This window comes from Theropithecus gelada, chromosome 9 (genome assembly GCF_003255815.1).
Source record: "Theropithecus gelada isolate Dixy chromosome 9, Tgel_1.0, whole genome shotgun sequence".
NCBI lineage: Eukaryota > Metazoa > Chordata > Mammalia > Primates > Cercopithecidae > Theropithecus > Theropithecus gelada.
In genome coordinates this window covers 26,512,117-26,525,003 of record NC_037677.1, presented here as the reverse complement: position 1 = coordinate 26,525,003, position 12,887 = coordinate 26,512,117, and the positions used below count along the sequence as shown (strand labels likewise).

The following is a 12,887-nucleotide window of genomic DNA, read 5'->3' as shown; positions in this document are numbered from 1 at the left end:
GAAGGAGAAATACTCTCTTTCTCTCTCCCATTTATGGGTCAGCACTCCATGCTGCCTGCTTTCCCCAAAATGGTCCTCTTGACCAGTCTTGTTCATTTCCAAATTCAAGATATCTCTTATATTTCCTGGAGATGGATGATGGGCTAGTACTGGCCAATTAAGCTGTTCCACCAAGTCCTGGAATGTCCTGCAAAGAATATCCTGCTGGCATCTATTTTTTCCTTTTCTTTTTTTTAGATAGCGTCTTGCTCTGTCACCCAGGCTGGAGTACAGTGGCATGATCGTAGCTCACTGCAGCTTCTAACTCCTGGGCTGAAGCCATCCTCCTGTCTCAGCTTCCCAAAGCACTGGAATTACAGGCATGAACCACCACGCCCAGACATACCTCACTTTTGAACAGTATTTAGTTCTTTACTTTTGGAGCTTTGGATGAAACTGAAACCCAAGAGTCCCATTTTAACATCCCATCTTAGGGTGGCTTACTGAAAAATGTATTACCCTTTAGTTTAAATCCCGACCTAATCATGTGACCGCTTGTCCTTCATCGAGAGGTTCTTTCTGACAACTATTAAGTTCACAGGAGCAACAGGCATCCAGGCCTGAGGGCCTGAGTATGACAAAGTTCAATCAGGCTGCACCATTCACTTATCAAACACAGGAGTTTGAAATTCCAGCTTGGGTTCAGTAACAACGTCAAAATAGTTGCTGCCTGCTGTTCAAGGAAAATGTTTTTGGAATTTCAATTGTCTCATTAACTTTCTAAAATAAAATTTCTATATTTTGGTGTCATCATTCTCATTAAGGTCCAGCTGTTAGTTTGCAACATTTAAACTAGGGAATAATTACTCTGTGAACATTTAGATTGACTATGACAATATTGGGTGGGAAGCAAGTCAATTGCTTACTTCAAAGGTGATACATTAACCTTTTTAGATAATGAAGGTTATTATAATAGAGATATTAACTTTTATCATTTAGTTAAGAAGGTGTTAATATCAACTTTCTTCATTGTAAAGTTAATTAATAAGTATTATACTAATTAATACATGTTATAGTCCTTAATACGTATTTATTCCCAGTTAAAGTATTAATATGCATTTGTAGGGAGATATGTTAGTACTTCTGTAAGATAAACCTTTTCCCAAAATAAATAAATGCATTATTCACTTATTTATTTACGACGGTGAGCTCATGGATTCCTATTTTACTCAAATGGTTACAATTCATGATTATCATTGTTTATTTTGATGCATGAATTTTCCCAGATTGGCCAAGTGGAATGAAGGAAGCCCCCACCAGCTGACTCCCGTGTTCTGACACACCTTCATAATTTTTTGAGCATTTCCTTGCTTTGGTTATGACAAAATATTACAGGCCTTTCTTCCATTTTCCCTGTCACTGCCCTGGAGTTGGCTACTCCTCCAAAAAGCCCTGGTTTCTTTGAGTGTAGAATATCATTTAAATCTAAAAGCTGAATTCTAGGTGTGCTCATTGCTATAAGAGTGTCACTTCCTCTAGGCGCTCTCCATAGACAGAACTAGGATATACATAAATGTATCTACACACTTACACATACACATTCACACATATCTATATAGTCACATATATGTATCTGTGATGATTAATTGTATGCATCAACTTGGCTAGGCCATGGTACTCTTTTTCAAATGTTAGATGTTGCTGGCATTTTTAGATGAGATAAATATTAAAATCGGTGGCTCTGAGTAAAGAAGATTAATCTTCAGACTTCCATCATGTAGATGGAGCTCACCCAATAGGTTGAAGGCCTTCTCAGAAAAAGACAGATTCTCTGAGGAAGAGGAAATTCTCCTAGAGGACTGCATTCGGACTCAAGCTGTAACATCAAGCCTTTCCTGGGTCTCCAGCCTTCTGGCCTGCCTTGCAAATTTCAAACTTGCCAGCCCCCATAATTGCATGAACCAATTCCTCAAAATCTCTTTTATCACCTCTCCTTCACCCTCTCTTCTCTTTCCCTGTTTTCTCCCCATCTCCCCCAAATATTCATTGTCCTTCAAGGCTCAGCATAGGAATCACCTTTTCCTAAAAGTCTTCCTTAACTATTCACCCAAACTGCCAGAGAGTTTGCACCCACTGGGTACAAACCTCCAATGTGGACTGTAATTGCTAAGTTTGTTATCTCTCTTGACCACTAGATTACACACAATGGGTACAAGGACTGACTCTGGGCCTCTGCTGGAAAATCAGACAATGGATGGATGAAATGAATCCAAACGTGAGTGAAAGAACAGTTAAAGACCTTGACATTATGGATTGCCTTTATTCTAGGAAATTTCCACTAGGAATTCATGATCTATTTCCAGTACCATGGTGTAGGTCACGTTATCTTGACACTCTTCTTGATCATATTCAACCCTTTATTCAACAAAATTTGTCAAAAACCTATTATGTCACGCAGTCTGCTAGGAGAATACAAAGATGAGCAAGACTCGGTCCCTGCTCTGCAGGAACAGTCTAGTGCACAGATCAACATGTACTGGGTAAATGTGACACAATTCACTGTAGCTATTAGTCAGCAGAGAAAGAGCAAAGGGGTACATTATGCAAAAATTCCAGGGAGGTGGTTAATAACTTGAGGTGAGCTGAGAGAAGCAGGTGACGGCCCAGTATTGCAGGAGGGTAAAGTTTTAGCTAAGAAGTGGAAACAGATAAAAGTGAAGACATGAAAGGATCTTCTAAGCCATACTAAGGCACTTAAACTTCATCCTAAAGGCATGGAGGAAACACTGAAGGATTTAAACAGGGCAGGATATGGTCAGACTTGTGTTTTGAACGACCACCCAGATGCCTGGGCAAACGATGGACTTAATGAAGACCAAAAGGGATAAGAAGGCACCAGCCACAGGCCAGGTGAGCAATGCTGACTACCTAAACTGGCTCAGAGGCAAAATAACAAGACACGAATTTAGGAGATAAAAAACTGGCAGGACAGCCAGCCATGGTGGCTCACGCCTATAATCTCAGCGATTTGGGAGGCTGAGGTGGGACGGTTGCTGGAGCCTAGGACGCAGAGGTTGTAGTGAGCAGAGATGGTGCCACTGCACTCCAGTCTGGGCAACGGAGCAAGATCCTGTTTCAAACACAACAACAACAAACACCCAAACCAAACAACAACAAAAAACTGGTAGGATTTGATGGCTCACTAAATATGAAGGATGAATTTGTTATCTAGTGCTGCATAAAAGTTTTACCCCAAATGTAGTGGCTTAAAACACACACGTTTGGCCAGGCACAGTGCCTCACACCTATAATCCCAGCACTTGGAGAGGCTGAAGTGGTAGGATCACTTGAGGCCAGGAGTTTGAGATCAGCCTGGGCAATATGGTAGGACCCTGTCACTAACGAAAAAGAAAAAAAAATTAAATTAAAATACACACACACATACACACACACACATACACACACACACACACACATACACATTATCTCATAGTTTCTATTGGTCAGGAATTCAGGTAAGTCCTCTGTTTAGGGTCTCCCAAGGCTGCAATTAAGGTGGTGTTCAGGGCTGTGGTCTCATCTGAAGAGCAACTGTGAAGGGATCTGCTTCCAAGCTCACTCAGGTTGTAGAAAAATCCACTTTTTTTTCAGCTATAAGACTGGATGCTTGTTTCTTTTTGTCAGCCAGAGGCTACACTCAGCTTTGCCACATGGGTTTCCTCTCATGTAGCCTCTCACATTAGCCAACAGAGAGAGAGACTCTAGCAAGACAGATGCTATAAAGATAATCACATACAACTCTTTATCTTTGCTGTATTCAACTGACCAAAAGAAAAGTTAAATAAATTTAGAAACTTGTTCATAGCTGAAAGAAAAAGTACAGGTACTTGTGTCCTTAACTGGTCTCCAGAGGGCAGCAGAGAGTTATTTATACTTGTCAATCTACAAAAAGTGTATACAACACTTCGTTTTATTTTCAACTTTCCTCTGTTCTTCCTTATGACTAAGCCTTAACAAACTGGGTGGCCAGGATTTGGAAGGCTGTCTGAGATCATGGATCAAAGTGATGCCAACAAGCCAAAGCAAAGATTCCAATAATGACTTTAATATAAACAATTTTTTCATAAGTCAACTAACCACAATTAAGCATATTTAACACATATTTACGAAAAACTGATGAACATGAAGAATTTAATCCTTCCATGGCTTTCTACTCCTAGAAGTATAAAGTGTATGGACAAAGAGTAATACTCATTATTTAGCTATAGTTTTGACCATGTGATATATATTAGAAAAAGACCAATGTCCCAGAAATTGTGGACGACACAAAGAACTATAAAAGCATGTGGTTTTTGTTTGTTTATTTGTTTTGACACAGGGTCTTGCTCTATCACCCAGGCTGAAGTGCAGTGGCATGATCACGGCTCACTGCAGCCTTAACTTCCTGAGCTCAAGTGATCCTCCCACCTCAGCCTTCCGAGTAGCTGGGACCACAGGCGCATGCCCCCATGCCCAGCTAATCTTTTTGTATGCTTTGTAGAGGCAGGGTCTCACTATGTTGCCCAGGCTAGTCTCAAACTCCTGAGCTCAAGCGATCTGCCTGCCTTGGCCCCTCACAGCGCTAGGATTATAGGCATGAGCCACCACGCCTGGCCAAAAACATGTTTTTAAAAACCACAAAATTCTGACTTATTCTCTCATTATAAACAAGAATAATACTGGATAACATAGATTAAATGCATCTTTTTTTTTTCTTTTAGAGACAAGGTCATGCTATGTCACTCAGGCTGCAGTGTACTGGCACAATCATGGCTCACTCACATTAGACTCCTGGGTTCAAGCAGTCCTCCCACCTCAGCTTCCTCAGTAGCTAGGACTACAAGCGTGTACCACCATGCTGCCACAGGATCCTTGGGGTGTTGCTTTGCCAGCCAGAAACCTCTGTGGTCAGTGGCACTTTTGCCTGAGTTTTGCTCAGGCCTGCTAGGCTCATTCCACCTGCTTGACCTGGCAGGCTGTGCTCAGCTCATGCTACCAGCCTGGATCCCATGCCTGCCAAGGGCAAGCCAGGTGCACAGTGACAAGGGGTGCATGAGTGAGTGCAGGGTCCAGCCACTACACACAGCTAGGCATGCCAGCTGCAGGGGGATGGGCAGTTCCAGGTGCCAGCAAGGGCGCCAGCTCCCTGCAAGGCTGCAGCTGGACCAGGTATACCATAAGTGGCTTCCACTGCTGGCACTGGGGAACACAGTGGTGCCTGGAAGTCTGGAGACACCAGGAACTGCAGAGCCCCAAAGAGGGTGTCACAACACTGGCTCAGGGAGCTTCTAGGTCTGGGCTTCCCCAAGGGCTGCAGCTCTTCTCTCCTTCTTGTTGCCTGCTGTGTGGTGAGTGAGGGGTGTGTTTCAGCCCTGTTTGCCTTATAGCTTTTTCAGTCCCACCATTTGGTGGGTCCTGAGTTCTTGTCCCACATGCAGGAAGAATGAGATATGCAGACTATTGGAGGGTGAGTAATGCAAAGAGGTGCTTTATTCAGCAACAGTACAGCTCTCAGGAGATCTGAAGTGGGTAGCTCCTTTCTGCAAGCAGGTCATCTCGGCATCTGCTCAGCTCCCAGCTGAGAGGAGACCCACAGTGGGTAGCTCCTTTCTGCAAGCAGGTCATCTCAGCATCTGCTCAGCTCCCAGCTGAGAGGAGACCCACAGTGGGTAGCTCCTTTCTGCAGGCAGGTCATCCTGGTATCTGTTCAGCTCTCAGCTGAGAGAAGACCCCACAGTGAATAACTCCTCTCTGCAGGCAGGTCATCCCGACCTCTGCCAGAGTCTGGCTGAGTCTAGGGTTTTTATGGGCTTCAGAGGGGAGGAAGTGCATGCTGACTGGTCAATGTGCAGCCACAGGTGGGCCTGAAAAAAGCACCATAAGTTCTCACTCCAGTCTGTGGAACTGGCAGCCTGGCCCCCAGGCTTCAGGCCGTCCCTGGCTTGAAGGTGGGGCTTCAGCAGTGACACATCCCTTTCCACTCAGGAGCCTGTCACTTCCTGCTGCTGTTCACGGTGCCCAGGCTGTTCATGCCAAGGGATACCTGCAGGCCTGTGCTGTGCCACCCTCAGTGCCCCCATGGCCTCCCTCCTGTGCTCGTTGGCACTCAAAATCTGGAGGGCACCAAAGCAGCAGGGGCCTGGTGTGTCAGCACTATCCCAAGCACACACACACCTGGCCAGGTCATGACAGTGCCCAGGCTTGGCCACAACTTTGCTCCAAAATAAGAGTGGGTGCCAGGAATAAGGAAAGGCCAGGCAGCAGGAGCAGGCACTTCTGAGCCTGTGGAGGCAGGGGGGCTTCCTGGGCCCCCAAGAGCACAGGGATCCCTGGGTCTGCAGCCATGGCTGGGCAGCTGCAGCTGCCTCTAGGAGCATGGAGCTCCCCCATCACCAACTCAGAAGGTGGGCACCATTCCTGCTTGTTCTTGGCTCCTGCCGGCTTAGTAGAGTGTACAACCCTGGTCATGTCTCCCCTGCTGCATCCAGCATCTTTGCAGCAGCTGCTCCAGAAAGGGCACTGCTGAAATGATTACATGGTTTATGGATGAAAAATGAAGTGACAAAAATATGTATTCTCAAGTGCACAACTGTTTACATAGAAAGCCTCAAAGAGTCTATAGAAAAATTATTAAAACAAACACAAGAATTTAGCAAGATGTTTGGTTACAAAATCAATATATATAAAACTGCTACAGATAATACTCATTTTCCCTCCTTCCCTCTTTCTCTTTCTTCCTTCTGTCTTCTTCCATTAAATATTAATTAGGCCAGCACTGTGGCTCATGGTTGTAATCTTAGCACTCTGGAATGCTAAGGCAGGAGGATTACCTGAGGACAGGAGTTCAAGACCAGCCTGGATAATATAGCAAGATCCCATGTCTACTATATGTGTGTGTGTGTGTGTGTGTGTGTGTGTGTGTATATATATATATATTTTTTTTAAATTAACTGGGTGTGCTGGCACATGCCTGTAGTCCCAGCTACTCAGGACGCTGTGGCGAGAGGATCACTTGAGTCCAGCAGTTTAAGGCTACAGTGAGCTATGAGCACACCCTACATTCCAGCCTGGGAGACAGTGAGACCCCTGTCTCTAAAAAAAAAAAAAAAAAAAAGACCCCAAAATAAAAAGCAAAACAAAGAAAAAAAACCAAATTCAATGAGTCGGGAATTAGTAGAAGCACAGCAGGGATGGCTTATCTCTCCTCCATAAAAAGACTCTACATGGCTGGTAGCTCGAGTCATCTGGAGGCTTCTCCACTCATATTTTTGACTCCTAGGCTGGGGTGACTCAAAGGTGGGGCTGAGATGAGCCTGGAGACCTAGTAGTACCTACATGTAGATCTTCCATATGGCATGAGCTTTTGTCAGCATGGTAGCTGAATTCAGGGAAGGACAATCTAGAGGGCAAACATTCAGAGAAAATAAGGATGAACTTGCAAGACTTCTTTCGACCTTAACTTAAAAGTCACGCAGCTTCACTTCCTCCACATTCTGTGCTTATCAGCAAGTCACTAAGGGCAGCCCTGATTCAAAGGAGGGGAATCAGATTCCACCTCTTGATGGCAGAGAAGCGACATAATGTTGCACAAAAGCAGGTAAGTGGGAGAGAGTGTCACAGGTGCCTCTGGAAACACAGTTTGGCACAGAGTCACAGAGATCATTAGCAGAGCAATATGTCCTGCGATGTTTTCAGCTGCAAGTAACTGAAAAGCCAACTAACAGTGGCTCGACACTGAGGGGTTGTTATCTCATGAATTTAAGAGGTCAGAGGCAGGGCAAGTCCAGGGTTACTTTCATGGCTCAATGACATTACCAAGGACCCCTCTGCTTCTCATCTTTCTACCTTGCTACCTCAGCACATCCAGAGTATCTCAATGTTTGGTTTCACAGTGCCGCGGCAATTCCAAGCATCAGAAGGAGACGTAAAATATCAAGCAAAGAAACAGAAAAGGTCTTCCATGAGACCCTTTTTTTCCTTTCCAATTTTTGTTTTAGATTCAGAGGGTACATGTACAGGTTTATTACATGGGTAAATTGCATGTCACAGGGGTTTGGTGTAAGATTATTCCATCACCCAGGTAATAAGCATAGTACTCAATAGGTAGTTTTTTGATCCTCACCCTCCTCCCAACCTCCACCCTCCACTCTCTAGTAGGCCCCCGTGTCTACTGTTCCCTTCGTGTCCATATGTTCTCAATGTTTTGCTCCCACTTACAAGTAAGAACACGCAATATTTGGTTTTCTGTTCCTGTATTAATTTGCTTAGTATAGTGGCCTCCAGCTCCCTCCATGTTACTGCAAAGGATGTGATTTTATTCTTTTTTATGGCTATGTAATATTTCATGGTGTATATGTACCACATTTTTTTTTATCCAGTCCACCGTTGATGGGCATCTAGGTTGATTTCATGTCCTTGCTATTGTGAACAGTGCTGCAATGAACACACACATGCATGTGTCTTTATGGTAGAATGATGTATCTTTCTTTGGATATATACCCAGCAAAGGGATTGCTTGGTCAAATGGTAGTTCTGTTTCAATTTCTTTCAGAAATCTCCAAGCTGCTTTCCACAGTGGCTGAACTAATTTACATTCCCATCAGCAGTGTATAAGCAAGTGTTCCATTGTCTCTGCAACCTCACCAGCATCTGTTATTTTTTTGACTTTTTAATAATAACTATTCTGACCAGTGGGAGGTGATATCTTCAGGAGTCCCTTTTACCTAGAAAGAACAACCTCCCCCAAAATCTCACAGCCAACTCACCTTCAGGTCTCATTGGTTAGGGACCTGACTTTGCCTATGTCTGTGCTATAGCTAAAAAGGGAGCTGGAAGAGGAAGAATCTAGCATTTTGGTTTCTATAGTTGGAAGCACCCCTGTCAGTAAAAAGCAGTGGGGAGAATGTGCAGTGGAGAGAATGACATTTGAGCAGGCGGCAGCACTGTCTGCTACAGGTACAGGTGACCATTCATGCATTTAGCAATCAGTAGCTGGTTGTTAATTATGTACCAGTCACAGCGCTAAAGGCAGAGGCACAGCAGAGAGTAACACACAGGAGATCCTTAAGGTTGACAGTCTGGCATGGAACAAAGACACTTCACAAGCAATTACATAATTAAATACAGAATGTGTTGAGTGCTATGATAAGAAGCTTGCAAACAGTGCCCAAAAAGAAGTATGCAAAAAATTTACTTATGGAAGTATATTGAAATGCAAGGTGAGGATACAGTTATAAATGCTAAATGAAGAACAAGGTCTTTGCTGAGTCTTAAAAAACCACTAAAGGTAGGAATTTTCCCATTGTGAAGGAAAATGAAGCATGTGTCTGGCAGATAAAAATGTCCCTGTCATTAGAAAAGTTAATCCACCAACTGGAATTTACTACAGATTCTCTGAACTCTCTCTTAGGACCATCTGACCTTCGTCTATTCAGCTATGACCACATCAAATAAACTTTGGATTACTTTAATACATGCCCAGGTGTCCTGAATACCAGATTAGAATTTTCCAGTTTCTAGAAAGCTTTATAATGTGAGCATAAACAGTCCTAGGCCTGATCCCTCTAAGGTGACCTGAAAATTGAGGAAACAGGCCTTCAGAGCTGGAAACACAGACTGGGAAGCCAAGGTGATCCCCACTCCTTGCACACAGCAGCTGAAGCTAGTCTTGCCCACAACCATAGTACCAAAAACAAAAACTCACCTGGTACATTCCTTTGATAACAGCTATGGCATCGGCTAACTGCTGATTGAAGGATTTTCTCATCTTATCCTCATTCTGCAAATAAAAATAAACGCAATAAGCACCATAATGTATTTCCAAATATGACCCACACCTACTAGGGAGGGACTCAGTAAAAAAACATCATCTGAATCATCACAATCTCTTGAAAACTTCAATTCATAATCATTTCTCCCACCCTGTAGCTATTATGACACATTTTATTTTTACTTATACTCAACCAAAAGCCATAGAGAGATCATATGGATAAAATATATACAGATAATTTGAACACTTCATTTCATTTTTCACTTGAGTAAAGTCTTTTAGTGCCTTCCTAAAACTGCTTTTAAAAGTTGTAAAGTCTATTTGTGATGCCTATCTTCTTCTAGTCCTTGTACTTTTTGAATGGAATATGCTCATGAAAAGAAATCTATAGTGCTAATCTGCAAACTAGAGTTATTTTCTGATTAATCAAATAATTTGATTAGATCTGTTTAGATTAACAATAGAAGAGAGTGCATTTAAAAAAAAATACCCATGATTCTGATATCAATTCTGATCTCAGCATGGAGTATAAACAACAAATAGGCTTTATCCTTTTCTAAAAAAAATTTATTTTTAAATTTATTTTGCAGAGATGGGGTATTGCTTTGTTGCCCAGGCTGATCTCGAACTCCTGGGCTCAGACTATCCTCCCGCTTCAACCTTTCAAAGTGCTGGGATTACAGGCCTGAGCCATCGCCTCCCAGCCTCAAATAGGCTTTAGAGTCAGATGGTATTGAATTTAAATATCATTGTGCCCTTTACTACCTGTCTGACCTTAAGCAAGTTACTTAACTTTGGCAAGCTGTTTCTTGATCTGTAAATCACAGACAATAGGATTTCTATCTTCACATTTTGAGAGATTTAAAGGGTAAATATATTTTAAAGGCTTAGCATGGTACTTAACATGGTGTGGTCAGCAAAAGATGGTTTTTGTTTGTTTGTTTTTATGGCACAGAAATAATAGTAATGTCCATTTGTTTTGTTTTTTGTTTTTCTGAGATGGGGGTCTCGACTTATCACCCAGGCTAGAGTACAGCGGTGTGATCATAGCTCACTGAAGCCTTGAACTCCTGGGCTCGAGTGATTCCCCTGTCTCAGACTCCTAAGTAGCTGGGGACTACAGGTCTGCAACACCACATCTGGCTCATGCTTTTATTCTTTGAAAAGACAAGGTCTCACTATGTTGCCCAAGCTGGTCTTAAACTCCCAGCTTCAAGCCAGGCTCCCATCCTGGCTTCCCAAAGTGGCAGGATTAGAGGCATGTGTGCTTGGCCTCTCTTGTTTTTTAACTGGTGACCTTGAACAAGTTATTAGCCTTTCTGTGCCTCAGTTTTCTCATCTGTAAAAGAGGGAAAATAATTGTGCCTACTTCGTAAGGTGAATGTGAGAATTAAATCAGTTCATATGCTAAGTACTTACACAAGTCCCTGACACATAGTGAAGCTCTATGTATTAATTACCACGTAAGATACAACTAATGCAAATTACACTGCCCTCACAAGTTACTAAATTCTAAACTGCACTGCATACACATCTAGCACAGTATCGACCCACACATAAAACAAAAGAAGTAAGAGAACATTTACCTGTTGATAATGCTTTTCAATTTCCAGGATCCTGTCATGTAGAATGTTGAAGAGACTCAAAGATTCCTCTTTCAGTCGGTCCTCAAACTTCAACTGAAGCAATTGTTTGAGGAACCCAAAATCCACCTGGAGGGATTTCATCATCTAAAAATGGAAAATATTATCCTTAGCAAACTAACGTAGGAACAGAAAACCAAATACTGCATGTTGTCACTTGGTAAGTGGGAGCGAAATGATGAGAACTCATGCACACAAAGAGGGAAGCAACACACACCGGGGCCTACTTAGGGCAGTGAGCGGGAGGAGGGAGAGGATCAGGGAAAATAACTAATGGGAACTAGTGTTAGTATCTGGGTGATGAAATAATCTGTACAACAAACCCCTGTGACATGAGTTTACCTATGTAACAAACCTGCATATGTACCCCTAAACCTAAAAGTTAAATATATATATATATACACACACACATTAAATAAAAAATGGAAAAAATGTACATTATTATAGAGAGTAAAGGTCCTCTGTGTAAAGATTCCAACACATTCTCTGGTTCTGGACATATAAGCTGGGTTCCTGGTCAGAGGTCTGTCCTGATTTTTAAGATGATTGTATGCATTGTGGAATTCCAGTAATTCCATCCTAGGTGACCAGGCTTTCAAAATGACAATTAATTTGCCAAACTAAGATACGCTGATGGACTAAAAGACGAGAGTTTCCTAGCAGTTTCTTCCCACACAGAAGAAAATATCTGTGTTTATATTGGCCTTCTGTCATACCTCAAAAGGTATAGTTCTCAAGATGTGGATTTCAGATCAGAAAAGAGAGGCAAGAATCATCATTTGCTGAGAATCTACTAGCACAAGCATTTAAATATGTAACCAGCATGTTGACTAAGAACCATTTGTAATAATTAAAACACAGTGTATTTTTATCTACCCCCATCTATTTAAAATGTATTCACTAGGGCTCCCACCTGTAATCCCAACACTTTGGGAGGGTAAGGTGGGTGAATCAGGTGAGCCCAAGAGTTTGAAACCAGCCTGGACAATATAGCGAGACTCCATCTCTTCAAAAACTTAAAAGAAGAAAAAAAGAGAGATCTAAAAAAAAATGTATTCTCTATGTAATCTTCCCCTGCTCTGAATGGAAATGACAAAATCCCATGACTTTTCTATTCATTCTTGGGAACATAGTCCTACTATCGCTACAAATACAGCCTCAGAGTAGCATTTAGAATATAACTACCAGGTGAGGTGGCTCATGCCTGTAATCCCAACACTTTGGGAGGCTGAGGTGGGCAGATCACCTGAAGTCAGGAGTTTGAGACCAACCTGGCTGACATGGTGAAACCCTGTCTCTACTAAAAATACAAAAAATTAGCCAAGTGTGGAAGCGTGCCCCTGTAATCCCAGCCACTTGGGAACTTGAACCCGGGAGATGGAGGTTGCAGTGAGCCAAGATCGCACCACTGCACTCCAGCCTGGGCAGCAGAGCAAGACTCCGTCTAAATACACACA

The 12,887-nt window shown here is 42.6% G+C and overlaps 1 protein-coding gene across 1 annotated transcript in view; it reads right to left on the bottom strand.

The window, feature by feature from the left end:
- The window catches only part of C9H10orf67 (chromosome 9 C10orf67 homolog), a 50,449-nt gene that overhangs the window by 15,193 nt on the left and 22,369 nt on the right, over positions 1-12,887 (bottom strand). Inside the window, 2 exon segments of the mRNA XM_025395514.1 lie at positions 9,722-9,796; positions 11,374-11,517. Coding sequence (XP_025251299.1) covers positions 9,722-9,796; positions 11,374-11,517 — 219 coding nt within the window.